This window comes from Galeopterus variegatus, unplaced genomic scaffold (assembly GCF_000696425.1).
Source record: "Galeopterus variegatus unplaced genomic scaffold, G_variegatus-3.0.2 Scaffold1627, whole genome shotgun sequence".
Classification (NCBI taxonomy): domain Eukaryota; kingdom Metazoa; phylum Chordata; class Mammalia; order Dermoptera; family Cynocephalidae; genus Galeopterus; species Galeopterus variegatus.
Genome location: NW_007727738.1, coordinates 84758 through 112031, shown reverse-complemented (window position 1 = coordinate 112031; position 27274 = coordinate 84758). Strand labels below are relative to the sequence as shown.

Genomic DNA, 27274 nt, shown 5'->3' with positions numbered 1-27274 from the left:
TGGTAAGCCTCTGTGCTTTTCAAACCACCTTTGGTGAAGGATCAGTTTTGTTTCTGTTGTTATCAGTGCTCTCTCTCCCATCTATCAAGGACTGATCCTTTTATAAAAACACAATAAAAATAAATTACAAGAAAAATGAAACAAAAACAGATATACAAAATTCACACCCACTTTTTTCATTATTAGATTCTTTCTCTTTTCTTTCCTTTTTTTTTTTTTTTCTTTTCTAAACTTACTTTCACAAATTGCTACAAGTTTCTAAGTGCCTAGTCTGAATTGAATGTCTGTACTTATCTCATGGCACTGGTCATCAGACCACACTTTGAGTAGTAGTGGCCTATATTAGAGCATGTACCATGTTTAGTTGTGTGTGTGGCCATCTTTCTCACTGGGTATCAATACCTGCAGGGTGACAGTTTCTCATAGTCATTTCATATCCCACACAACTTGGAGCAGGGGGCTTTGCCTCCCAGCACACTCTATATGTGCATTTGAGCAAGAACTGAAAAATAAAGTATGGGCAGAAGCACGACCTTGTGAAAATAACTCAGGCTCTAAAATCAGGTAATGGGACTTTAGAGACTCCACCACTTCCTAGTTCTGTGGCTATTAGCAAGTCATTTAACTCCTCTGTGCCTCAGTTGTCTCATCTGTGAAATGTGGATAATAATAGGCAGCTTTGAGAGGCATAATGACACACTGCTGGTAAAGTATTTAGCACAACAATAGCTATTATTACTACTGCTATTTTAACTACAATACAAAGTATTAAAATCTCAGAAATAAACTATAATCTACACTCTCTTGGGAACCTTTTTTTTTTTTTTGTAAACAGATTGGTTTCAAGATCTAATCTCTTGGCAAATTTTTACTATAAAAGGCCAAGAGGTAAATATTTTAGGTTTTGTGGGCCTTAAGGTCTCTGTTGCAACTACTTGACTCTGCCATTGCACCGTGAAAGCAGTCACATGCAACTGGTAGACGATTGCAGGTAGCCGTGGTCTAATAAAACCTTATTTATGGATGCTGACACTTGAATCTCATATTTTTAAATGTCATAAAATATTATTCTTTTGATTTTTTTTCCATCCACTTAAAAATTTAAAAACCATTCTTAGCTGACAGGCCTTACAAAAACAGGTGGCAGGCCAGATATGGTCCTCTGCCCTTAGTTTGCCAACCCCTGCTCTAAACTCTTTCTCCTGCCATCCAGTTAAAAATAGCTATTGCCTATTTATTGCCTTGGGTCTATAGGCTAGGAAAGGTAAGAAAAGTTAAATCCGTCATGTGGCAAGAACTTCTTTAAACTTTATTTTGCAATAATTTCAGACTTGGAAAAAAATTGAAAAAACAGTACAAAGAATTTCTTCATGATTCCCCAAATGTTAACATTTTACTACACTTGTTTTCCTTTTTCGGGTTCTTTTCATGCCTGGAATACCAACTCTGGAATACTATTTTCTCTCTCTCTCTCTCCATTTTTTTTTTTTCTGAACTGTTTGAGAGCTAGTTGTAAAGATGATGCCCTTTAATTTCCTAAAAATCAACGACATTCTCTTATATAACCACAATACAATGATCATAAACAGTAATTAACACAAAATTATTATTTAATCTTTAGACCTTGTACCATTATCAAAATCAGGAAATTTGCATTGATGCATAATATTATCTAACCTACAGGTCTAATTCTGATTTTACCAACTGTTCCACTAACATCCTATATGTGCCAACCGTCTTATAGTCACCATCTCTGGTAACTCCATCAATTACCCAGTGCATTTGATATTATTATCCCTATTTTACTAATGAAGGGACTAGGGCTCAGAGAGGTTCAGTAAATTGCCACAGTCACACAGATAATAAGTGGCAGAGCTGCAGTTCCAACTCAAGTATACCCGCCTCCAGAGCCCTTACTTTTTAGTACTGGACCAGAATTGCAGAACTTGGGAAGGACTTCACAGTGCAAAGAGAGAAAGTTGGTATTCCAGGCAAGAAAAGAATCTGAGAAGGACTGATAAGTATCTCAGACTCTCAAGGAAATGTCCAATGGGTAAGGAGAAAGAAATGAGCAAATAGAATTTTAGCTATTTTGTTATACAGTATAAAAGGTTTTTTTGGGCTGGCCCAGTGGCGCACTGGAGAGTGCGCCGCTTGGGAGTGTGGCGGCGCTCCCGCCGAGGGTTCAGATCCCATGTGGAGACCAGTTCCCGCTCACTGGCTGAGCGCGGTGTGGGCGCAACACTGAGGGTTGCGATCCCGTTACCGGTCAGTAAAAAAGACAAAAAGGAATAAAAAAAATAAAATAAAATAAAAGGTTTTTTGGAATATCAAGTTATAAACTAAGAGTTTTGGGGTTTTTTTTTAACTTTTTGAAAGTAAAAAACAACTTTTTAACTTATTTTAAAAACTTAGATCCAGTGAGTAATATAAAACAAATAGTTTAATAAGTTACATTATGACAAACACCCTTGTAATCACCCTCAATGTCAAGGAAGAAAACTTTTTTGCCCCCTGCATGGGTCAGGTCCCAATCTCAGTGCCCTCTTCCCCCATAAGTAACCACTAACCTTGACTTTTATAGTCATCACTCCCAGTGTTTAAAAACCAAACTAAGGATTCTAGAAGACCCTCAAGTTATAAATATATTGTTAAAGAAAAACTTATTCTGACACTTGTTGAAATTTTAAGAAAGAACTTATTCAAGACTGTTGTAATAGGAGTCAACTCCATTGCGGTAGGAGAGCTGAATCTGGCTCAATTCAAAGTACAACAAAGACAGCTGGAGATTTATAGTCAACAGAGCGAGATCAGTGGACGACAAATTACTAAGAGGAGACACCAAGGGTAAGGGTTGACTTAGCAGGATTCTTGCTAAGACTGGGTGATGTAGGCCCGACAAGGACGGGAGCAACTGGGAAAGCCAAAATCAAAACCTAGCTGAGAATAGTGCTCAGAAAGTCTAACTAATGTCTGGTCAGGGAGGGAGTCTTTGTCAATAGTGTAATTTAACCATACATTTTTATTTTTCAAAATAAGAAGTTAAAGGGGCTGTCCTGTTAGCTCACTTGGTACAGTATGATACCTGATAACACCAAGGTCAAGGGCTCGAATCTCTGTACTGCCCAGCTGCCAAAACAAATAAAAAATAAAATTTAGAAAAAGAAGTTAACGAAATCTAAACAACATTTTAAATAAGCGAATTTTACAGTGTATAAGTTATAATTCAATAAAACTGGTAAAAATTAAAGTGATCTCCCTAAGGGTCCCTTCCTCTAAAACTAAGTTTTGAATAAAGCTTCAAGTTGTTCAGTGAGGGGAAGGGAAAAGGTTCAGAGAGTGGAGGGTGCCACCCAGGAAAAAGATGCTAAATCTACACTCAGCTCTGGTGGTTACCGGAGGCCCAGGACAAGTTAACTAGCTGAAAGCCTCTGTTTCCCCAAATGGAGAAATAATACTGTTTCATGTTCATTTGACAGATCTGCCTGCATCACAGGGACATTGAGAGGATCAAATGCAGAACTGAAAGTTGGAAGATGTTGCTGCTCTCATTACTCAAAACCCTCTGATGAAATAAAAATTCTGCAGACCCTGGTGCTTTGAGGGCTGGCATTCAGAGTAATTTCGCCACAGTTGAACCATACCTTTAAATTCATCAGTTACCTAGAGCAGTGGTTCTCAAACTTCAGCATGCATCAGAAAAACCTGGAAGGTTTGTAAAAATACAGGTATCTGGGCCTTATACCTAGAGTTTCTGATTCAGAGTTTCTGAGGCAGGGCTCCAGAATTTGCATTTCTAACAAGTTCCAGGTGAAGTTGATATGGTTGGACCAGGGACCACATTTAGAGTTTTCCAGACAGCCCCATATATGAAGCTACGATTTTTATTTTTTTATTTTTTTTCCATTGAATAAGTCATTTAATCCTGATAATACCTGTAAGGCATAGGTGCTATTGTTAGCCCATTTTTCAGATGAGGAAACTGAGGCACAGAGAGATTAAGTGACCAGTGAGGTGGAATCCAAGGTTTGACCCTTCTCCTGGCTTAGAGTCCAGTTTGCTCTTGGCTTCACTGATCCCTCCTGTTTTATATTTAGTTAGAGACGTCCTGGGAAGTCCCAGTGGCTAGTACTGGGCCAGCGCTAGCGTTTCCTGAGGAGTAGGGGGAGGGGTGATGGTGGGGTGGGTCTACGGTTCCCCTCAGCCTCGGGAGAGGATTTGGAGAATCCACACTACCCAGAAGGGTGAGTCATTTCTGGATATAGATGAGACTTGTTCCTCCTCCTCCTGGATCACAGAGCACAGCTCTGGGGAACAAGCTGTAGATGGAACTTGTACTGATCGTCCCAGCCTTCCCTACGAGGTTGCCAGGTAGGAAAGGGCACGAAGGCTCAGACCAGGGGAGTTCACATCTGCTGGACATTCGCTCTGTGCCAGGGACTGTACTGGGCACTTCACAGACGTCATTGTCTCCTCTGATGCTTCAGACAGCCCAGGGTCAAGCCCAAGTAACCCCCATTTACAGATGCAGCAACCAAGGCTTGCACAGCAAATGGTGGCCTGTCTTGGCCAGGAAGCGCCTGCAATCAGCTGGGCTGGGGAGCTGCAGAGGGGTGGCAGGAACCTCTGGCCTGCGGTGTGACCGAGAGCTGGCTAGTGCCCCTGCCACCTGATACCTGAAGGGTCTTGCCGGTTACTTGTTCCACCTCAACCACCGCTGACATGCACTTGCCACCTCCCTCCTGACACATAAATACGGGCCAGTTTTGGAGGCCGGGAAGTCCAGAGTCCAGGGGACGCATCTGGTGAAGGCCTTCTTCTGGGTGGCAACTCTCTGCAGGGTCCTGTGGTGACGCAGGGCATCACATGGCGAGAACGGCAAGAGTGAGAGTGAGGCTAGGATTCTATCTAGTGCATTTAGGATTGGTTGTCACCAAGTACCCCTTTCTGTTTTCTGAAGGCAGCCAGGGAGCAAGGAGACTCTTGTCAATCTCCAGTCCCCGGGCACGTTATCGAGCTGCTGACAGCAGGGCCTCCCGATTGCCATTCCAAAGCGCCCCTCTCTCCGGCAGAGAAGGGCAAAATCCAGATAACACTATCCTGGAGTCACGCGGCCGCGCGTGGCCCCGGCTCGCCCCCTACACCACCCTCCCGGCTCTGCTGCCGCGGGGCGGATCGCGGGGCGGAGCCGGCGCGGGGGCTGACTGCAGGGCCAGCGACCAGCGAGGGGCGGTGCCAGGCAGCGGGTCCTCAGTTAAGTGACGCGGAGCGGCTGGCCAGGGCGCCGACTGCGGAGCCGGGGGTCTGGGAGCTGGTCATGCAGGGAGCTCTGGTTCGCGTTCTCTCTCTGTTGCTGTCGCCGCTGCTGCTGGCTTCTGCGCGGGGCTTGCGCGTAAGTCCGCGGGACCCCCGCGCGGGAACGCGCTGCCAGGGCACGGGATGGCCGGGAGCCCGGCTGCAACCGCAGCCATCCGGGGTCCTGCAGGGTGGAGAGCCTGAGACCCCGCAGCGCGCCCCAGCAGGCAGGCAGCCAGCCGGCTGAGCGCAGGCAGTGGACCGGCCCTCCCGTGTGGGGCGGACGGGGCGGGGCGGGCGCGCGTCCTTCCTGGCAGCTCGGTCGCCCGTGTGTTCCGCTCCGGCCACCTCTTTCGCTCGGACCCACTTCCCCATATGTGCAACCAGGGGGTGAGATGAGGTGCGCCCAAACCTTTCCAACTTCGGTTTTCCGGGAGGGGGATTCCAAGTTGCGCGGGTTATTGGAGGGCTCCCCGGGCTCTGGCTTGGGGCGCCCTCCCTTGCCCAGTTCGTGTTCTGCGAAGCGCTCCGGAAAAAGAAAAACGGGGTCTGCAGAGGCCCCCGAAATGGAAACAGTGGGTGGTTTTCCTTCGGGGCGATCTCCCTTGTCAAGCATCTCGTCCCCTTCTCTCCACTTCCCACCGCCTGCTTTTTGGTTTGGGTTTTTCATCGCATTGGTGGGACTCTGCGTGGTTTGGCGGTTTAGGTTGAGGTGGGCACAGGCGGGCTGCAGGTGGGCGCCAGCGTTGATGGAGGGAGGTCTAGCGAGGCGAGTAGGTCAGGTGTGGAGACGTGTGCACGTTTGGCAGGAAAGAAAGGACAAGCCCCAGCCCCTCCGTCCGAGCTAAGGCGGCGGTCCGGGGGGCTGTGAAGCGCTACCTGGGGAGGTTGGCATCGTAGCTGGGCAAAGGAGAGGGGTCAGTTGAAACGGGCAGCCGCCCCTCTGCATGTTCAGCGAACCAATTTTGGTTCCTTCAGCGTTTAAGGTGGGCTGAGTCTGGGGCGTGTTTTAAGTACCGGGTGGTAGAATTTGAGTCCATTGACTTGTTAAGTTACACCCTTTGATGAAAGGCTTTCAATTACGCGCCCCGGACACAGAAAAGTCATACATTTATCTAAAACCAAGGTTGAAAATTTTAAGTGTTTGGAAAACAGCTGTTGAAAGTGTTTTCGTTTGGGGAAAAAATAACCTCAAATTGAGTATTTGCTGCTCCCTCTCCACCCTGTCTGTGGTTCCCCTGTCCCCATTTTTGGAGACAGGGTTTTCTTGTCCTGGAGGCCTGCAGGAGCTCTGGAGTCAGAGCTGGCCAACTGTGAGAACCACTGGCGAAGGTGGAATTGGGGAATATAGTTCAGGGGAACAGTGGCAGAGTAAGGGGCTTGGGAGGAAGGCAGATCTTCACCAGTATCTGGGGATTTATGGATGAGGAACAGGTGGACAGGGCGCCCTCAGCCGATGATAGTTCGTCAGTCCTGTGCAGCGTCATTGGGCGGGTGGTGGGTGCCCTGTGGCTGCCATACCTGAGGCCCACACAGGGAGGCTGGCATCACGCCAGGAATTCTTATGTCAGGTGTCTAGGTGTTCCTCCTGGGTTCCAGGGCCTAGAGCTGAAGAAAGATACCAGCAGGCTAGCTTTTCATTATTTCCTTATTTACATTTATTTAGAACAGCGGTTCTCAAACATTAATTGTCCTAGAAATTAAGAGAAAATTTGAAAACATTTATTCTTCTATTTAAGATATAATAAATTCATTACATGTGAATAAACGATTTCTTAATGAAAAATAATATTTCTCCCAAAATTTTAGGGTGAAGAGTTGCATTGTTTTACATTTTTGCAAATCTCTTTTTTGCCTGTCTTAACAGAAGACAGTTGGATTTTCATATCTGCTTCCGCATTCAGTCGGTTGCGATATCACATGTCACGTAGCCTCTGGAAACTCCACTGTACACTCATGAGAGTGAGAATTGGAAAAACAGTAATGGCTTAGTATTATGAAATTAGTTTTGACTAAATGGACCTCCTGAAAGGGTCTCTCTGGACCACACTTTGAGAACCACTGATTTAGAATAATGTTTCTCTTATGATAAAAAAAAGTCTACCTGGCCACAGGTGGAAAGACAGAGAAAAAAAGAAGTTCATGCTCATTACGGAGAAACTTTAAACATACAGAAAACTCTAAGTATGAAAATGAAAATTGCCCATCATGTCACAATCCTGTGTGTGTGTATTTTTACAATAAATTGTAGCAACTGCCTGGTATCTGAGCGGCATGGATTCAAGACAGGTTGGGCAGATGTAAATTGCCTTTGGGTTTTGAATGGGGACAAGGACACTCTGATATCCCACAAAGCTGACATGGGTTCCTGGTTGCAGGCGGAGTTGACTTGGAAACCTCTCCTTGGCTACTGTCCTTTCTAAGGAACTCACCTTGCAGAGCCCACCTGCACAGAACTGGCAGGGGACCCTTGTGGGAGCAGAGAAAATGGCGATCTTCAGGCAGCTGTCCCTGGGTGTGAAGGCTGCCCTGGCTGCTCTCACTGTCTTCCTGTCTATGATCGTGTCCCGCTCCTATCTGGCAGAGAGCCTTGAGTTCAGGGCCTGGCGTTGGCTGTTTCGCCTGCAGCTTGTCCTCTTTGTCAACTCGCTCATGCTCATTGGCTCCCTCTACATCTGGCGTAGCACAGTCAGCAACCTGTGCCACTCCCCAGCTGCAGAGTCCATCTGTTTTCAGCTTTGGAAGATAGCTGTGATGGCCTTTCTGGCCCTGGCCCATTCCAGTTTCTTCACCATGCTCTTTCTAGTGGCAGAGGAGCCCTATCTCTTTTCCTTGGCAGCCTACTCTTGCCTGGGTGCTTACATCATCATGGTTTTTTTCCTCTGCATCCTCAGCGCCATGGAGCAGGCCTACCAGCTCCTTGCATGGCGCAGTGGTAGGGTCGTGGGTAGCCTTGACAAGACGAGAAAGTTGGCACTCAGGCCCGCCCTGGCAGTGATAGTGACTGCCGTGCTCAGCGTGATCGGGTTTCTAAATGCTGCCCAGCCCCCGGCTGTGAAAACTGTGGAGGTCCCCATCCATCAGCTGCCCCCTTCTCTGGACAACCTCAAGATCGTGCTTCTCTCAGACATTCACTTGGGCCCCACAGTGGGCAGGACCAAGATGGAGATGTTTGTGAGGATGGTGAACATGCTGGAACCAGACGTCACGGTGATCGTGGGTGACCTCTCCGATTCAGAAGCCTCAGTCCTGCGGACGGCTGTTGCTCCTTTGGGCGAGCTTCACTCACGCCTTGGTGCCTACTTTGTTACAGGCAATCATGAATACTACACGTCAGATGTCAGCAACTGGTTTGCACTGCTGGAATCCCTGCACGTCCGGCCTCTTCACAATGAGAACGTGAAGATTTCTGCCACGCAGGCCCAACATGGTGATCGTGGTGGTGGTGGTGGTGGTGGTGGTGGTGAAGATGACAACTGGATCTGTTTAGCAGGGGTGGATGATATTGAAGCAGACATCCTGCACTACTCTGGCCATGGCATGGATCTTGTCAAGGCCCTGGCAGGCTGCAGCCCAGACCACACCACCATCTTGCTAGCTCACCAGCCCCTGGCTGCCAAGAAAGCCCTCCAGTCTCGACCAGATATTAACTTGATCCTTTCTGGTCACACGCATGCTGGGCAAATCTTTCCCTTGAACGTGGCAGCCTATCTCCTAAACCCCTTCTTTGCTGGTCTCTACCGAGTGGACCAGGCTACATTTGTGTATGTTAGCCCAGGCACAGCCTACTATGGGATACCCATGAGGTTGGGTAGCAGGGCAGAGATTACGGAGCTCATCCTGCGGCGGGCTCCCTGAACCAGCCCAGCTTTGTGCGCCTCTGCCCTGCCCTTACCCTCCACCCTCTACCCTCCATCCTTCATCAGAATGGTTTGCCTGTTTTATCCTTCAGCCTTTCCTGCCCAGTCCTGCCAATGCCCCCCTTGGTCATAAACCTGACTTGAACAGTGATTTGTGGTGGGGCTGCTTGGCAAGTTCAGGCTGATTTAACTCTTTAGATGGCCAGCTGCTTTTTTATAGGCACTTGTGAAGCCACTAAGGTCACATATATAAGAACACACATCTATTTTCCAGATGGTGTGGAGTGAGGCCCTCTTTCCACAGAGCTCACAGGGATGAACCACAACATGGGATTGTTGAAAAATGACACATCTAGAAAGCATAGTCGGGTGGGAGTGGGAGCATTTTCCGCTTGGTGTTTTTAAACCCTCTTTAGGACTTAGGTAGTTTCAGAATCATTGACCCAGAGCCATTCTGGGGAAAGGGCAGTGTTGCTAAGTAATTTGGGAGAACAGGCAAAATGGGAGGCTCCTCTGGATGCTGAAGAAGAATATTTTCTTTTCCTCCTTGGTTCTTTCAGAGTCACCTTTGTTGAGGACATCAGCAAAGGCCACTGGAATGCGGGGCTCCGACTCAAGGCCTCAAGCAATGCTATTTAACTGCCTGCTCCTGGGCTGGTGGGTGTGGGGGGAGGTGAGAAGAAACAGGAGCACTGCGGTGGGCAACAGTGCAAATGCTGCTGCTTAGGGGGTCCGAGGGCTTGGCCTTGGTTGTCTCATTTTATGCAGCATTTGGGTGAAGTAATTAGAGACAGGCTGTTTTTCCCTCTTAGAGATAAGGAAAGAGAGGTAGGGTATTGGCAGTATGACAAGGTATGTGGGAGATGTGGGGCTAGAAGCCAGGTCGTCTGCCTACCAATAAGTGTCCTTTCCACTGATGGTCAAGTAGCTATGTTTGTAACAGGTAAGTATAGGATCCGAACGCAGTTAACTGTGCAAAGAGAACGAACAAGGCGCCAGAACTTGGTGTTCTTTCAAAGTGATTTGCTTGAGGCTGATTTCAGTTTACGCATGACTGGGGCCTGGAAGGGACTCAATTAGTTTCAGTGTAGGATATCTCTTACATTTGAAGAAGAATCAGGAAACTAGAGCCCCCTAATCCCCACCCCTGGTTTGGGTGTGGTTTTCTGTGAGAAGCTAGGTTCACTTTCTACCCATGGGGAAGTGGAGGCTTGGGTGGGGAGTGGCAGGGCCTCGCAGGCTTCCCTGCCTGAGCCTCAGCTGTGGTATGGCTGTTGAGTGCAGGGACTGTCCTCCCTGCTGGGCAGCTTCCAACCCACCTGTCTGACCCCATAAGAGCTGCCCTTGGCTCCAGCCACAGAATGAAGGGCCAGCCTGCTGGCCTCTTAGACCCACAGAAAAACAGGTAGGGGTCAGCTTGTCTGGAGTTGGCTCAGCCCTTGTGCCAGAGGCAGGAGACCCTTTGACACTGGGATGCAATAACCACTCCTGTTAGAAAGGGCATCTTGAGGAGACTCAGGACCTGGGCACCGCGTTGACTTCTTGCTAGGTAATTTAGACTTGTGACTGAGAGTCTTTCTCTAACAGGGAACAAAGATTCTCGCTCTGACAAGAGGCTCACCTTGCCGTTCACTGATTGGCCAGTGTCAGGCACATGACTTGACCTCACTAAAGCTTGGTTTCCGTCGACTGTAAAATGGGATAATTATCATATCTACCTCAAGATTGTTTTGTTGGGAGGGTATTAAGGCTTGGTGCATGAGCTCTATGTGGCACAGTGCACACAGTAAACGCTCCCTGTTAAGTTAACTTTTCAAGATCACATTGGGGCTTGTGAAGGAACTATGTTGGGCACAGGTGCCCGGAGAATTTAAGGAGCAGCCAATCCTGGGGAATGTGAGTGGGCAGCGTGCAGCCTGCCACGGGGGCCCAGTGATCTGTCAAAGCAGCAGCCACTGGGGATTTACTTCCCTCTGCCTGTGGTAGCGTCTCCTCGAGCACACTCTGCCTGGCTGGAGAGAGTTTCTTCATTTTCCTTCTTGTCCACCTGGTATATAATGGGGTTCTGGAGGATCCTGGAGACCACCTCTTCTTGTTCTCAGGCAGCCAAAGTATTAACGGCAGGCCATCCAAGTCAAGTTTTAAAAGTGCCATTAAGATTTTGGTGGTTTCCTCATATTTTTTCCCTTCCATTCAATCATCCTTACAGGCAGGAATAAGCTTGGAGAGAAATAGTAGAACTTCAAAGCAGGGGAAGGGACCCTGGAGAGCCTTTCTTTTAACACATTTTGCAGACGTGGAATTCTAGGAGGGGAGTGGCTTGCCCAGGGCAGTCCAGCTCCAGGTTCCCTGAGCCCCTCCTCCAGGCAGCACGCCGGGCTCCCCTCCCCTCCCAGCCACAGGGAGGCTGCTCTTCCAAACTCTCACTGTTTTGTGATCGACCCCTGGATCATTTTTACCACCTTTTTAGTTCTCTTTTGTTTTGGATTTCACCAGACCAGGCTAGGTTGTGCCATTTTACTCCCACTCTGGTAATGCTGGTGGCATTTGACTCAGCTCTTGTCATACCAGGTTTCTTCTCATTAATCCCCTGGGGATGATGGAGATGGTTTTCATCAAGTCCTGTTTGTTTGTTTTTTAATCTTGCATCTTTGTCTTTCTCTGGACTGCCATCATTTTGTGGCCTTGTGTACCCTTCACCCACTCTGAAGTCCTTGCTTGACAGATTGCTGTTTATTAACAGAGAGGAGACAGGCCCAGCCTATGTATCCAAGGAACAGCATCCACACCCTCTCATACCTGGTCTGTATTCCCTGATGTGGCAGACGTTTTCCCAGTAGAAATTTCTCTATTACTGTCCAGATACATACAGCCCTGGTGGGCAGCTCTTCATGGCACCCTTGGTCCCTCTGTTCGATGTTCTTAACCCATTTATCTATTTGTTTTGTTTATGTTTGTGGGTAGGGGAGGTGGTGAGAGATATTTATTTGAAGCTTGGTCATTCTTTCAATTTTATTTCTTTTTTTTTATCTCTTAGATGAAATTTGAAATGTAATGCTTCTTAAAAATTAACAATAGCATGTGTACTATGATGCTATTGTTATAAAAATCTCAATAAATTAATTCTGTTGCCATCCGTTCCAAACATCTATTCATCCTTTTTTTGTAAAATTTTTTTCCCCTAATTTTGTTTAGTTTGTTTTGAACTTTTTATTATGGAAATTTTAAAACATTCACAAAGTAGAGAGAACAGTGTACTGACATGTACTCATCACCCAGCTTCAACAAGTGAGACTCTTCTGCCGTTCTTTCTCCTCTACCCCTGCCCCACCATCCTTTTTTCTTTTTTGGCTGTAGTATACGAAGACAAATCTTAGAAAACATAATTATACCCCAAAAATACTTTAGTAGGAATCCTTCTAAAATAAACATAGCCATAATGTCATTATCATAACCAATGAAATTAACTGTGATTCTTTAGTATCATCTAATACCTAGTTAGGAGATTTGGGGCTAGAGGCCAGACCTTTGACCTCCCAATAGAAGCATTCTTCCCGCTGTCTGTGTGTGAGGTGCGAGGGGTCTTCAAGAGGTTCACAGGAAGATACGTATTATCTTTTAATTCCATTTTTCCATGAACTTTCTGAAGCACCCTCGTATCTGTCACAGGTGAGTACAGGATTCAAATGCAGTTAACGGTGTAAAGAGTTAGTTTTCAGTTTTTCTTGATTATCTTGATGTCTTTTTTCATTGTGATAAAAAATATATAGCATTAAATTTACCATGTTTGCCATCTTAATGTGTACAGTTCAACACTGTTAAATATCTTCACATTGTTGTGAAACAGATCTCCAGAACTTTTTCATCTTGCAGATCTGTAACTCTGTACCCATTAATCAACTCCCCTTTTCCCCCTCCCCTCAGCTCCTGGTAACTACCATTCTACTGTCTGTTTTTATGAATCTGACTACTTTAGATACTTCATATAAGTGGAATTATATAGTATTTGTCTTTTTGTGACTGGTTAATTTCTCTTAGCATAATGTTAGCATCCATGTTGTAGCATGCAATTGGATTTCCTTTCTTTTTAAGACTGAAATACAATAATATTTTGTTGTATGTATACACCACATTTTGTTTAGCCATTCATCCACTGATGGACATTTGGGTTACTTCCACCTCTTGGCTATTGTGAATAGCACTGCTGTGAACATGGGTGTGTGAATATCTCTTTAGGTCCTGCCTTTAGTTTTTTTGGATCTGTACCCAAAAGTGGGATGGCTGGATCTTATAGTAGTTCTATTTTTAACTGTTTGAGGAGCCCCCTCATATTATTTTCCATGGCAGTTGGACCATTTTACAATCCCACCAATGGTGCACAAGGGTTCTGATTTCTCTACATCCTTGCCAGCACTTATTTTCTGGTTTTTTGGGTTTTGTTTTTTATAGTGGCCATCCTAATGAGTGTGAGGTGATACACCTCATTGTGGTTTTGATTTGCTTTCTCCTGTGATTAGTGATCTTGAGCATTTTGTCATGTACTTGTTTGCCATTTTTATATCATCTTTGGAGAAATGTCTATTCAAGTCCATTTAAAAACCAGTTTATTTGATTCTTTTGTTGTTGAGATATAGGAGTTATTTATATATTCTGGACATTAACCCCTTATCAGATATGTGATTTGCAAAATTTTTTTCAACTCTGTAGGTTGCCTTTTACCTCTGTTGATTGTGTCCTTTGAGGCACAAAGTTTTTTAAGTTTGATGTAGTACCATTTGTCTGCTTTTGCTTTTGTTGTCTGTGCTTTTGGCATCATATTCAAGAAATCATTGCCAAGTCCAATGTCATGCAGCTTTTCTCCCATGTTTTCTTCTAGGAGTTTTATAGTTTTGGGTCTTTTTATAGTTTTGGGTCTTACACTTAGGTCTTTAACCCATTTTGAGTTGATTTTTGTGTATAATCTATACATACTTTTTCTTTTTGGCTGCTGGCTGGTATGAATGTACACGTACTTTTGCATGTGGATATCCAGTTTTCCCAGTACCATTTGTTGAAGAGACTGTCCTTTTTCCATCAAATGCCACCTTTGCTGAAAATCATTTGACTGTATGTATGAGGGTTTATTTCTGGGCTCTCTATTCTTTTCCATTGGTCTATTTATCTGTCTTTATGCCATCACCATGCTATTTTGATTACTGTAGCTTTGTAATATGTTTTAAAACCAGGAAATGTGAGTGTTCCAACTTTGTTATTCTTTGTCAATATTGTTTTGGCTATTTGGGGTCCTTTAAGATTCTATATGAATTTTAGGATGAATTTTTCTTTTTCTGCAAAAAATGCCATTGAGATTTTGGTAGAAATTGTGTTGATTTAGTTGCTCACTTTGGGTAGTGTGAACATCTTAACAATACTAAATCTCCAGTCCATGAACACAGGATGTCTTTCCATTTATTTTTTCCTACCGTTTTTCTGTTCTCTATTTCATTTATCTGTGCTCTAATCTTTTATTTTCTTCAATCTGCTAGCTTTGGGCTTAGTCTTTGTTTTTCTTTTTAATGGAACTTTTTACAGTTCTTTTGTTTGAATCAAGATCTAAAAACCAGCTCCATATATTGTGTGCTGTATTTAAGTCTCTTTAATTCTATATCATCCCCCTTCCCTTATTTTATGTCACTTATTTGTTCAGGTTATCTGGGTCATATGTCTTAGAATTTTCTACATTTTGGATTTGTGGGGTCTAATGTGTTCTACTATCCCTCATATTTTCTGTGAACTGGAGAGCTAGAGTTCTATAAAAGTTCAAGCTAAAGGCTGCATGGATTCAGGTTCACCTTTTTCCCTTTTTTGGTAGGCAGACTTCATTGCTTACGTGATGCTAAAATTGACCTCTGGGCGCATGCGTTGTCAGCTTGATCCCTCCACTGGAAAGTTCCTCATCATCTTTTCATCTGTGTTTCAGTAGTCCTGGCTGATTGTTGCCTAAAGTCATTATTTCTCTAGGAATTGCAAAATGGCGATTTTTTAATTCCATCATTTCTTCTGCATTTATTAGCTGTGATGCTTTTACAAAGAACTTTCTTCATCAATTGTTTGGTTACTCTGAAAACGTCTATAGCAAAGGCAAGAGAGAAGCTAGATTCTTTCACTTTATTCATTAATTTTTAGAATAATGAGCTGATACCCCAGCAACCTCCAAAGATGACCAATAAGCTTTTGTTTTGGGTGGATGGGAGCATTATTATGAATTTGGATTTTTTAAATATATCTGTTGTTTTTTAATTCATTGAAGTGATAAATCTTTTGATCCTCAAAATATCGCATTTTTGGCCAGTGGAAGCCCTTTCAAATAGGTTCTATGTCATTTTGATGCGACTCTGTGTTTTGTTTTTGTTATTGTTTTTTTCGTATAGTTATAGGCTTATTTTGTACATATTCTGCCACAGACTTGGAATAACTAATTTCTTAAAGAAGGAGCCCTGGTCCCTTTTAATGGGAAATATTTAGAGAGACCACAATTTAGTTGCTACATTAGTACCTAGGTTAGATTGCTACTAGGTTAGGCTGCTTAGATTAGATTGCTACTGACTGGTATCATTTCTAAGCTGTTTCAGTGAATATTATTAGAAAATAAAATTTTTTTTTAGAAAGAGAAAAAAAATCATAAGTGTATCCTAGTATATCCAATTCAAAGGGAAGATTATGGGGTTGTTTTTTTTTAAATAGACTTGATTGTTTAGAGCAGTTTTAGGTTCACAACAAAACTGAGTGGAAGGTACAGAGATTTCCCATATACCCCCTGATTACAGGGTTTTTACTTCACCTTCTTTGATTTTATATTTGTTTCTGTTTCACACTGAAATTTTTGATTCCTAATAACCTAATGTAATTATTTACTTTATCCTACTATATATATTATAGATTCAAAATAGTAATACCAATATTATTACTAAGTCTACTGGATACAGTTTGTTGTTTCTGTTTTGCCTTAATGCAGTTTAAGCTGTATTTTTATTCTTAGGCTAAATACAGTTAAAATAGTATTTCAAATTCACTTCAAATAATTCCTATGTGGAAAGTTAAGTCTGTTTGTTTTTAATTTTTAAGACTTGTATTTTTTTAAATTTATATTTGTGTTTTTTAAACTATGCACTTATCTTTTCTCTGAGATGAGGGGGCAGAATTAAATCCGTATAAATGTCCGTGAGTCCATGAGGACTGGAAAGTGGTCCAAAACTGTGTTCATTTTTCCTCCAATCTGCCATTTCCCTTCCTCTTCCATTGTAATTTACCCTTCCCATCCACAGCCTTTTGGAATGCTGAACAAAAATCTTTTTGGCACAAGGTAGGCATGCATAAATAAGCAAAGTTGATAAAAATAAAACACACGCGCTCGAGCAGATCATCCCCAAGTCCCTCCGTATCTGTACTGGTTATCACCAGTGCCTGTGCTGGTTTTGCTTCTCCACCATGTCTGATGTAATGGTGCCTCCGTGATTCGGTGTCTTAAAGGCTCTTAGCTCTGATATCATCAGTTTGTTTTATAGTCGCCTGAAATATTTCTCCTCTTTCTCTCTTTTCTGTGAACTGAGGGGTCTGAGAAGCCCATGGTGTGCAAACACTGCCAGCCCCTCTCCCCTCGCCTCACTCCCTCTTCGCTCAACCCTAGGGCTGAATAGCTCATGTCAGGAATTCCCCGGCTCTTGGGTCTGGGCATGGAGATCCTTTGAGTAGGTGCTTACCAGAGTTGTTCTGAAGGACCTGAAGACACATCATCTTCACATAATCAGCATGACCCATGACCTGTGATATCACTAAGCTCCTTTTACTTCTTTATTCTAGTCAAGGAATGTGCACAAGTAATGCAAATATAATTATTTCTAGTCTTGAGGATTAGGAAACTTGGGAGATGTTCATATTATCTGATGATGTAAATTTTGTGTTATGTTTAATGTTGTTTTAAAGAGATGATTATTTACCACTGAAATAATCTAAACTGAATAAATAACTTTAAAAATTATATTGGTATTAGGTTCCTGATATGTATTTGATCCAAAGGTGTTTTGTTTGTACTGGTGTTTTTTTTCCCTGCCATATTATGCGCATTATGTGTGTACATGGGGGGCCTTGAGAAGGTATGAGTTTTGCTTTGCTTGGAATTGCTTTTTATTTTACAAGTTTTCTGTGACAAGCATTGTAACTACTGATGCTCCCACACCCCTGCAAGTGTGAAATAAAAGTATGTCTCTTCAGTATTCCATTCCAGCACCAGTTCATTTAGAAGGGGTAGAATTTGCACACATAGCAAATTTTGCATTATCTGCATTTTAGGGGAATAAAGTCTAAAGGCAGCTTTCCCTCTCCCCTTCCTCTTCCTGCTTCTTTTCTCCTCTTTCCTTCTCATCCTCCCACATTTCTTGATCGCCTTACTTCTGTCAATGGTGCTCCAGCTCAAAGGAAGCTGGCTCTGTAGGCTGGATCTTCTCAGGTCTTTAAATGTTGAGAGGGGTCACTTTGGATCCATGAAGTGTATTCTCCCTGTTTACTTTGGCCGTGACAGTCAACTATTACAACCTGTCTCTTAGATGCTGCTGCTTCTGCCACTGTCCTTACTGATCCCTTCTGTGCTGCTTTTCTAGGTGGCAGTTTCAGAGGCTTGTCTCTGTTTCCCTGTACCAGATATCATGGTATTGTTCATATACATGGGACCAGCATGACAGTCCACAAATGTCCTGCAGTCATGGTCTCTCATGTGGTAGAGCAAGGCTATGAACACAGCTGTGGGTAAGAGAGAAAATGTGTGCCAGTGTCCTGCCCACTTACAGGCAAACTACATTTGATCATTTTTATTGATAGGGTTTGAAAAGATTAGAATACAGTTTGAGTTTTCCTTATCCAAAATACTTAGGACCAGAAGTGTTTTGGATTTCAGATTTTTTCAGATTTTGGAATATTTACATATACATAATGAGATACCTTGGGGATGGGACCCAAGTCTAAACACCAAATTCATTTATATTTCATATAACGTATGAAATTTCTTATAGCCTGAAGGTAACTTTACACAATATTTTAAATAATTTTGTGTATGAAACAAAGTTTATGTACACTGAACCATCAGAAAGCAAAGGTGTCACTGTCTCAGCTACCCATGTAGACAATCTGTGGTTGTTTGGCAACACCAATATTCCTGATTCTGAATTTGTCTGCTACCAATAAGCAATCATTTCTTACACTTATTCACACATAAGTACTTAACAGTAAAAACTATGACATACCATTAATATAGTGAAAAAATCATGTGTTCAGGATGAGTAAGCAGCACGGCAGCATCACCAGAGTACCTGGGACGCTGAATAAACTGCGTTGTGCTTGCATCTTGATGACAACCCATCACATAAGGTCAGGTATGGAATTTTCCACTTGAGGTGTCATGTTGGCACTCAAAAATTTTCAGATTTGGGAGCATTTTGGATTTCAGATTTTCGTATTAGGGATGCTCGACCTATATTAGCCACAAACCACATGCCAGAAGCTATGTTGGTCTGTTCCAGTAACAATCCCACCCTCCACATGGCAGCTGCCATTGGAGCTCCTTCTTGGTTAATTAAGTGGTCCACCATCACCTGCCTTTATCTGTTTTTTGCATGAGCTCACAGGTGATTTGAATGGGGATATAATGGGAATGACCTTTAAGTCTTTGTGGAGGGGGCAGAATACCTGGAATTGTGGGAGACTTTTGGTCTTGTTTCAGATTTATCTTGAGTGGGAGTGGGGAATGGGCAATTTCAGAACTTCCACTTGATCCATAATGGCTCTTCCTTATGGTGAGGGTTCTGCTGGCTGTTAAGTAAAACCATCCTATTTGCACCCAGGACCAGGGAAATAACCATACGGAGGGTCCTCTGACTTGATGGACCCACTGTGAGAAGGACTTGGGCCAAGGCTCCTTTTATTCCTGGCCTGCCTAAGAGTGATAAGGGAGAGTGATGGCACTTCAGCTACCCTGGTATCAGGGTCAGTTCAGACTGTATGCAACAGTCCTCAGAAGGTCTGCCCTCCCCCTCTTAGTGTCGAGTTACAGCAATAGCTATGCTAATTGTATGGCTAGGCAACTGTATTGTTAAAGCAATTCATAACTAAAGCCAAAACGTTTCATTATTTTAGTTACACTAAGTTTTCCATTTGTATTGTCAGGGGTAGGGCCCACAGACCCTTCAAACTCATTGTACAGACTGGGTCACAGACCCCTCACACACAGTTCCACACTAGGTAATTGGAAAAGATTCTGGGAGCCATTGGCAGACGACATGAACTCAGTCCTCAGCAGTAGCAGCAGAAGCAGCAGCAGTGGCAGCAGTGGCCTCCTAATTGTCTGGCTGGGGTTATTGTCAGAATCCTGCTGACATAGCCAATCGTATTGCCCGGGCTAGGGCTCACAGACCCTTCAAACCCGTTGTACAGACTGGGTCACAGACCTCTCACATGCCAGGCTAGGGCTTACCAGACCCCTCACATGCCTGGCTGGGTCACCAGACCCCTCACATGCAAGTCCACACTAGGTAATTGGGAAAGGTCCTGGGATCCATTGGCAGATGACACAAGCTCAGTCCTCAGCAGTAGCAGCAGCAGATTACAGCACCAGTAGCTTGCAGCAGCGGTGGTGGTGGCCTCTCGGGGCATCCCTGGGGCCCTGGCAGCAACAGCCTCCAGCAGCAGTAGTGGCCTCCCTGTGACCCCCCCCCCCAGGGGCATCCTGGGGACTGGGGGCGCCGTGGATCAGAGCCACTCATCCTTTATACTTAAGTCCATAACCCAGGACACCTGGGCACATATGCGCAATTACATTAGATAATAACCAAGGAACACCTGGGCACACGTGCATATTTACATCAAATGCTCAGCAAGATTCTGAACATCAGAGGGGCCCTGACCATTCTCCTATATTTTCCCTATACCTGAAGTTCTACTGGAGAAGGATTGGGGCATATTTATTGTGTGTACTTGGGGTAGCATTGCAGGGTCCTTCCCCAAGGGGATCCATCCAACCTTGCCTTCGGTCAGCTGGCTCTGTGTTGGAGAACTGGCTCAAAGCTGGGAACTGGATGAAGGAATCACAATTTGTCATTGCAGTGGCTGATGTCAGCCTTTTGTTCATGAGTTCTTGACTTTTTTTTATAAACACATCAAGCAGTAACCTCGGTGATTGCCCAATCATCTCACCCCGTGGGAATGCTGTGGTTTATGAGCCATTGCCTAAGGTCACTACTGGTCAACACACCCTGGTTGCCACTCTGGCCTTGTTGGTTGTTGTGGTAATTGTGTCCACCTGCTTCTGACAGTTAAGTGGTCCCACCTTGGTTATGCCGAAATCTCATCATTCCCAATGACTAGGGTGCCCAGCGCCACGGCAGCACCATCTGTCAACCCTAGCATGCAGGGGCAGCCCCTCTGGGCTTCTCAAGGATACCAGGCCCTTCTTGCCAGTGCATTCCTTTCTGAAGGGACAATTCTCTGGGCTCTCCTGGGGAATATAGTCAGATGTTGGGTTCTCTGGTCACCGTGTTTACATTCCCACATTTTGAGCCATCCCATACCTTCCTTGAGATACCAAGGCAGTCCTCACACCCTCGCCTCCTTTCCTGAAGGCCAGTACTGTGTCCAGGTTCGAGGAGCCATCCCAACAGCGTAGGGACTGGTTCAGGTGCCTTTACCAAGATGATATCCCAAGAGTCAGAGGAGGGTACACCATGCTGATAGCTTCCCCTATTCTGCCTTATATTCTTCCCCCTCAAGATCCACTTCCAGTGTCCCCCATGGTTAAGTCCTGGGCCTTATTTTTCTGGCAAGAGAGGTGGGTTTCTTTAAACATTGACACAGAAGCCTCTGGCATTCACAAAATACCCTAAGTGAATGGCTGACCTGAGCCTGTCAATCAATCTCTTTCTTAAATGCTTCCAAATCTGGTAACAAAAGCCAGCAAATCTCACAATCCTTACAATTACCAGTTACCCCCTCCCCCATTCCAGGGGTAGAGATAATGCTGATGCCAACTCCTCCCCATCTACCCGTACCTCCTCCCAGTCCAGCATAGGTGAGGGCGTCAGTATTTGTGTCTGATGTATCATGGCCCCACTAGCACCAGCTACAGGGTTCTTGTTGCTATTTGACATGTATGAGAAATCCAGGTACAGACTCATCCTGAGGATCTGCTATTTAGGCCATTTCTGGTACCAGTGGTCTGAATTTGGGTTCCTCTGGAAGCAGAACATGAAACAAGGCTTGGGTGTAGATGGTTTGAGAGGTGACCCAAGTGCACAAGAATGAGGGACAGTGGAAAGAAGGGAAAGCCTATATAAGAATGTGTATCATGGTTAGCACTCTGGGCAACAGGGACATGATTCTGCCCAGACCTCCTGAGAAGTACATGAAATGTCTCCAGAGTTGTCTGCCTAGAACTCAGGTGAATGCAGCCGCCCACCCTTTCTGTCCCCCACTGGTTGATGGTTGCCAGGGGATGGACTCCCCAGTGCTCCTGGGTAGAGCAGGTCTGCTGGTATTTGGGGCATAAAGACAGAAAGACGTGAGGTGTGAGTTTGAGTTGAGACACTGCACAAAGCATTCTGAGCTCATGCAAGACTGTCCACAGAGCTGCAGCTGATGTGGGTATGTTTTAAAAAGCACTTCTCTCCCTTCTCTTTTCACCTATACGTCTTGGCGATCTTTCCACATGGCAAGTGTAGAGTACTTCATTCTCAAGAGCTGTATAATATTTCATTATATGTGTGTGTTTGTGTGTGAATACATACATGCATATACAATACACGTACCATACAAACCATAATGTATTTTATCAGCCCACTTTTCTATTTGTGTCAAATTTTAGTAGGAAAAATTTTTAGACATATAGAGAGTTGAGAGATTCTACCATCCAGATTCTACCATTAACATTTTACTATCAGTCCATCCCTTCATCCATCCATTGATCCATCTTATTTTTGGAGCGCATTTCAAAGAAAGTTGCAGACATCAGTGTCCTTATACTTCAGCATGAGTATCATTAACTAGAGGTCAATATTTGTTAATAGCTTTTATTAAAATTTTAGGGTAAAATTTACATACAGTGAAACACACAAATTTTAAGTGTACTATTTGATGAATTTTAACAAATGCCTACCCCAGCATAATTCAAAACCCTTATACAGCTACAGAACATTACTCCAGAAAGTTTCCTTGTGTCTCCTCCCATGCAGTACCTGTCCCCACTCTCCCACAGGTAACGACTGTCTGATTCTTTTTCCCACCATAGATTAGATTTTCCTGTTCTAGAACATCCTATAAATAGTTCATGCCGTATAAACCTTTTTGTGTAAGGCTTCTTTCACTCAACATTTTTGAGATTAATCTATGTTATTGCAAATACTAGTACTTTGGGTTTTTTTATTGCCAGTATTCCATAATATGAATTATACTATAATTTATTCATTTTCCTGTTTATAGACATTTGGGTTATTTCCAGGTTTGTACTATTATGAATAAAGCTATGGCAGAAAGCTCCACAGCTCTTGGCAGAAAGTCTTGGCCTTGAACCTAGACATCAGAGCTCATTCTATCTGGCCTCTGCCACCTCCTCCACTTTGACAGCTGCCACGTCTTATCTGTATTGAGGTTCTGTGGCTCCTCCATGTGGTCTTGCCCTCTTTCTGCCAGTCCTCACACACACGGTTTTCTCCGTCTGTGTCGCCCTCCTCCTTGGCTAACTCTTCCTCATCCTGGAACTGAGCTTAGGTCAGTGGCTCTCAACCCTGGCTGTACAAATTCATCATCTGGGCAGCTTTAAGAACGGCCAGTGCCTGGCTTCCACCCAAGACCAATTAAAATCTGAATGTCTGGGGGCGAGGTCCAACTTTGCTCTTTTCCTTTTAAAAAAAAAAAAAAAAAAATTTGGCAGCTGGCCAGTAACAGGATTGAACCCTTGACCGTGTTATCAGCACCCTGCTCTAACCAATTGAGCTAACCTGCCATCCCCAACTTTGCTATTTTTAAAAGCTTGCACAGGTGATTCTGATGTGCAGCTAAGATTGAGAGCCATAGTTTGGGGTGTTTCTTCCTCTGAGAAACTTGCCCTTGCCCCCAACTTGCAGGTCCCGTGCCATTTATTTCTGCTTCAGCATTCTGCTTGCACTTACTTCACCACCTGGACCTCATTGTGTTAGCACTTGGGTCTCTTCGATGCTAGATTGAAGCTTCATGTGGGGTGTTGACTGAAATCAAAGCTGTTGAGGCAGAAATAATTTTATAAAGGTTTATTGAAAGCCAAGCTTGGGGACCAACCCAGGAAACACAGCCTACAGAATTGGGGAGTGTTCTGAAGTCTGTTACAGGCTGGAAAGATTTCACAGGAAAGTTTGGAAAGGGGAGAGGGACTCATAGTGGAGTTGTCCCAGTTTCACTGGTGGGTAAAATACAAACGTTACAATTATTGGCTACAGTTTACACCATATATGCTAGAAATGTCCACACAGAACAGGCAGTAAACTTCATGCCTCAGCTACTCTCAAAAACAGCTCATTTTTTCACTTAAAGCCAGCATGTTATACATTAATGGGTACATCAAAAATTTCAGGAATTTATATATATTCCTTACTTCGGAGCTGGATGTCGATATCAGATCATAAGACCTTTCCCCAAGGTAATTAAGTTTCAGACAGCCTGCTTGAGTCCATGTCATCATTTGTCAGGGTTGTGGTCACATGTGTGTGGTTCCCTTCTGTGATTACTCAGCTCATAATAGGTGCTTGGTGATATTTGGAAATGGATGGTAGGGAGATATTTAGGATGGACTTTGAGGTCATTTGAAGGCAAAGATGGTGCCCCACTCTGCGTGGGACAAAGGCTGACTTCCACTGTCTGCCACCATCGTTTCTCGCCAGCCTCCCTCTGAATTCCTTCCTTTAGATAAGTGGATTTCAAACAGCCCTTCCCTTCTCCTAGCTCTGCCTAAAGTTGCTTTGCTTCTGTATTAGTCCATTTTTGCATTGCTATAACAGAATACCTGAGACTGGGTAATTTATAAAGAAAAGAGGTTTGTTTGCTCACAGTTCTGGGACAACTACATGTGGTACGGGCCTCTGGCTGCTTCTACTCATGGCGGAAAGCGGCAGGCAGCTGGCAGGTGCCAGATCACATGGCGAGGGGAAGCAAGAGAGAGAGAAGGCAGGTGCCAGGCTCCTTTCACCATCTCTAGCAGGAAATAATAGAGTGAGAACTCTACCTGCCTACCTCCCCAACCCCAGGGAGGGCATTAATCTGTTGATGAGAGATTTGTCCCCATGACCCAAGCACCTCCCAACACTGCCACATTGGGGATCAGATTTCCATATGAGCTGTAGGGGGACAAGCGTATCCAAACTATATTAGCTCACTTTCTACCTATCCAAAGAATTTCCTCAACTCATTGGGCCACCTTTGAACTTGTAGGGAACCTTTATTCAGCACTTAGTCATATACATATGAGAATGTTTTCAAAATCATCCATTAGAGCTAATCATCCATTCTAAATAATTTTTATATTTCTGTGAGTTTTTTCAGGGGACTCTTGCCTTTGAGTAGAAATTAAAGCCTATTTACTAGAAGAATAATATGATATTAAATTGGTGCTTGCCTTTTTAAAAATGATTATTAAATTATTTACTTGTTCGTTTTTGATTAGCTTTAGTGAGATGTAATGTACGTACAGTGAAGCTCTCCATTTGTCCCTGTGCATTCTGATCTGAGTTGTTTAATTTCATCTCCCCGGTTGCATTTCAGGCAATGTGTGTGTGATCTAAGACTCATGCTCTCAGAATTGTTTTCAGATATGGCTTCAAGGGCAACTCCCAAAGCTACCACAGACTGTGATGCTGCTGTGACTAAAGCTAGTACTGTGACCTTTGAAAGCCTAAAGATGCCCAAAGAATCTTACTCATAATGAAAGACACTAATTAGATGGTTTCTTGGAACCCTGGTCTCGTCGACACCTGTGGTCTGTTGCTGCCTTTTTCCATCCACTAGAGGGCAGTGTTCCACTCTGCCTAACAGTCGGCCCCCTTTGAAGTCTTCCCTTTCAAATCGTAGCAATTTAGCTCATGAAGTGACCCCAAAGCAGTGTTTCTTAAAATCTTATTTGACTACTAGAAACACATCTTACTTGCAATCCAGTAGAGACATGCATGCATATGCTACTCTACATATATGTGTATAACGAAAGTTTCATAAAGTAATACTTTACTATATGCAGTGTACTCTTACATTGTCTATTCTTTCATTAAAAACTACTGATGACCACCCAAATTGAGTTTGTTACCCACAAATTTAGTCACAGCCCACAATTTGAAAAATATTGCCTTGGAGTTCCTTTAGTCAATACCCTGGAAAGTTACAGATGAGGAGATGTAGGGTTAGAGAGGAGCTTGCCCAGGTCATTCCGGTACTCAGAGCAACACCTAGAATGGAGCTTCCAGGCTTTGGACTTTTGATCCATTGCTTTTTGCCCTATATTTTACCCTTAGAATTTTCTTAATGGATCTTGGTGATCCCAGTAACATTACTGTTGAGGCACACTAGTGCTCAGATAGGTCACAGCCACAAGGATGCAGTGTGTGCGTGTGTGTGTGTGTGTGTGTGTGTGTGTGTGTGTGTGTGTGTGTGTGTGTTCCATTCCCAAGCCTCATGAGCAGCACACTGGAATATCATCTCGGCCACTGATTGTCAGATCGCCGCTGGCATCTGGAAGCTAAGCCCTGTAGAATCCTGCATGTGGATCCTCCTGGATGATTTCTGTTACCTGAGTGCATATAGTGAACTGGCTTGGCAGTGATTTGTTTAGAAGCCCAGAAACCAAGCATTAACTCCATCAGTGTATTATGCAAATTAAATGCACAGGGAGTCATCTGCCATTGTCACAGGGTCTACTCCTGAAATGCAGATGTTGGAAGTTCTCACATGGTCCCATCCCTGCTCCACAGAATGCCTCCCAGAGGACGTTCAAGATCGACTACAGCAGGGACCGCTTCCTCAAGGATGGCCAGCCATTTCGCTATATCTCGGGAAGCATTCACTACTCCCGTGTGCCCCGCTTCTACTGGAAGGACCGGCTGCTGAAGATGAGGATGGCTGGGCTGAACGCCATCCAGACGTAAGTAGGAGGGCACTTGGCTCTCACCTGGTCTTCAACACCCACACCGGGAGAAGCGGGTACGGCTGCATTTCTCTGTGCACCACCTCACTGCTCAGAAATGGGAAATAGTCCAGTGTGGCATTCTGGTTGAGACTTGTCATGAGCTTCGTGGACCCTTCTTCAGATAATTAACCACTTCCAGTCTTGAACTTTGTCACCAGAAATCATAAAATAAATATTAGCTTTAAAAGGCAGAGAGTGAAGTGGCAGTGATTGAGTATTTACCAGGTGCCGGGCACTGTACACGAAAGACTCAATTTCTGGGAGGTGAGTATTACTGTTCGCATTTATAGCTGGTGAAACTGAAATTTGCCCAAGGTAATGTATCGGATCAGAGGTGTAGCTAGGATTTTAACGACATAAAGGTGTCTGCAGGCAGCCATAGCTTCTTTCAGCTCTAAGGGGTGTGAGGCAGAAGGCACGATGCCTGTCGTCCCCCATCACAAGGGTCACAGCTAACATTCCTATAACAAAGGACAGGTTAACAAGAGAAAAGCAATAACAAACTTTTTTTTTTTTCTTAAAGATGACCAGTAAGGGGATCTTAACCCTTGACTTGGTGTTGTCAGCACCACGCTCACCCAGTGAGCTAACCGGCCATGCCTATATCGGGATCCGAACCCGTGGCCTTGGTGTTATCAGCACCACACTCTCCCAAGTGAGCCATGGGCCAGCCCCATAACAAACGTTTTTAAGCAAAGTTTTATGTGACAGAAGAGCTTTCAGAAAGGAAGACCCAATGACTCAGGAAAAACTGTGTTTTGGGGGGTTTTCTTTGCTGGCTGATATGAGGATCGAACCCCAGACTTTGGTGATATCAGCACCACACTCTAACCAACTGAGCTAGCCAGCCAGCTCAAAAAAACCTGTATTTTTATGCTTAGGTTCAATGCAGAATGGGCAG

The 27274-nt window shown here is 44.2% G+C and overlaps 2 protein-coding genes across 2 annotated transcripts in view; both read left to right on the top strand.

Moving 5' to 3' along the window:
* The first annotated feature begins 5249 nt into the window (after positions 1-5249).
* The window catches only part of GLB1 (galactosidase, beta 1), a 94641-nt gene continuing 72616 nt past the window's right edge, over positions 5250-27274 (top strand). Inside the window, exons 1-2 of the mRNA XM_008578083.1 lie at positions 5250-5392; positions 26159-26328. Of these exons, the coding sequence (XP_008576305.1) occupies positions 5318-5392; positions 26159-26328 (245 nt within the window). The 5' untranslated portion in view covers positions 5250-5317. The remainder of the gene's footprint in view (positions 5393-26158; positions 26329-27274) is intronic.
* TMPPE (transmembrane protein with metallophosphoesterase domain) lies at positions 7783-9153 on the top strand. The gene has a single exon (XM_008578082.1). It carries the CDS (start codon positions 7783-7785, stop codon positions 9151-9153), a length of 1371 nt encoding a protein of 456 aa, XP_008576304.1.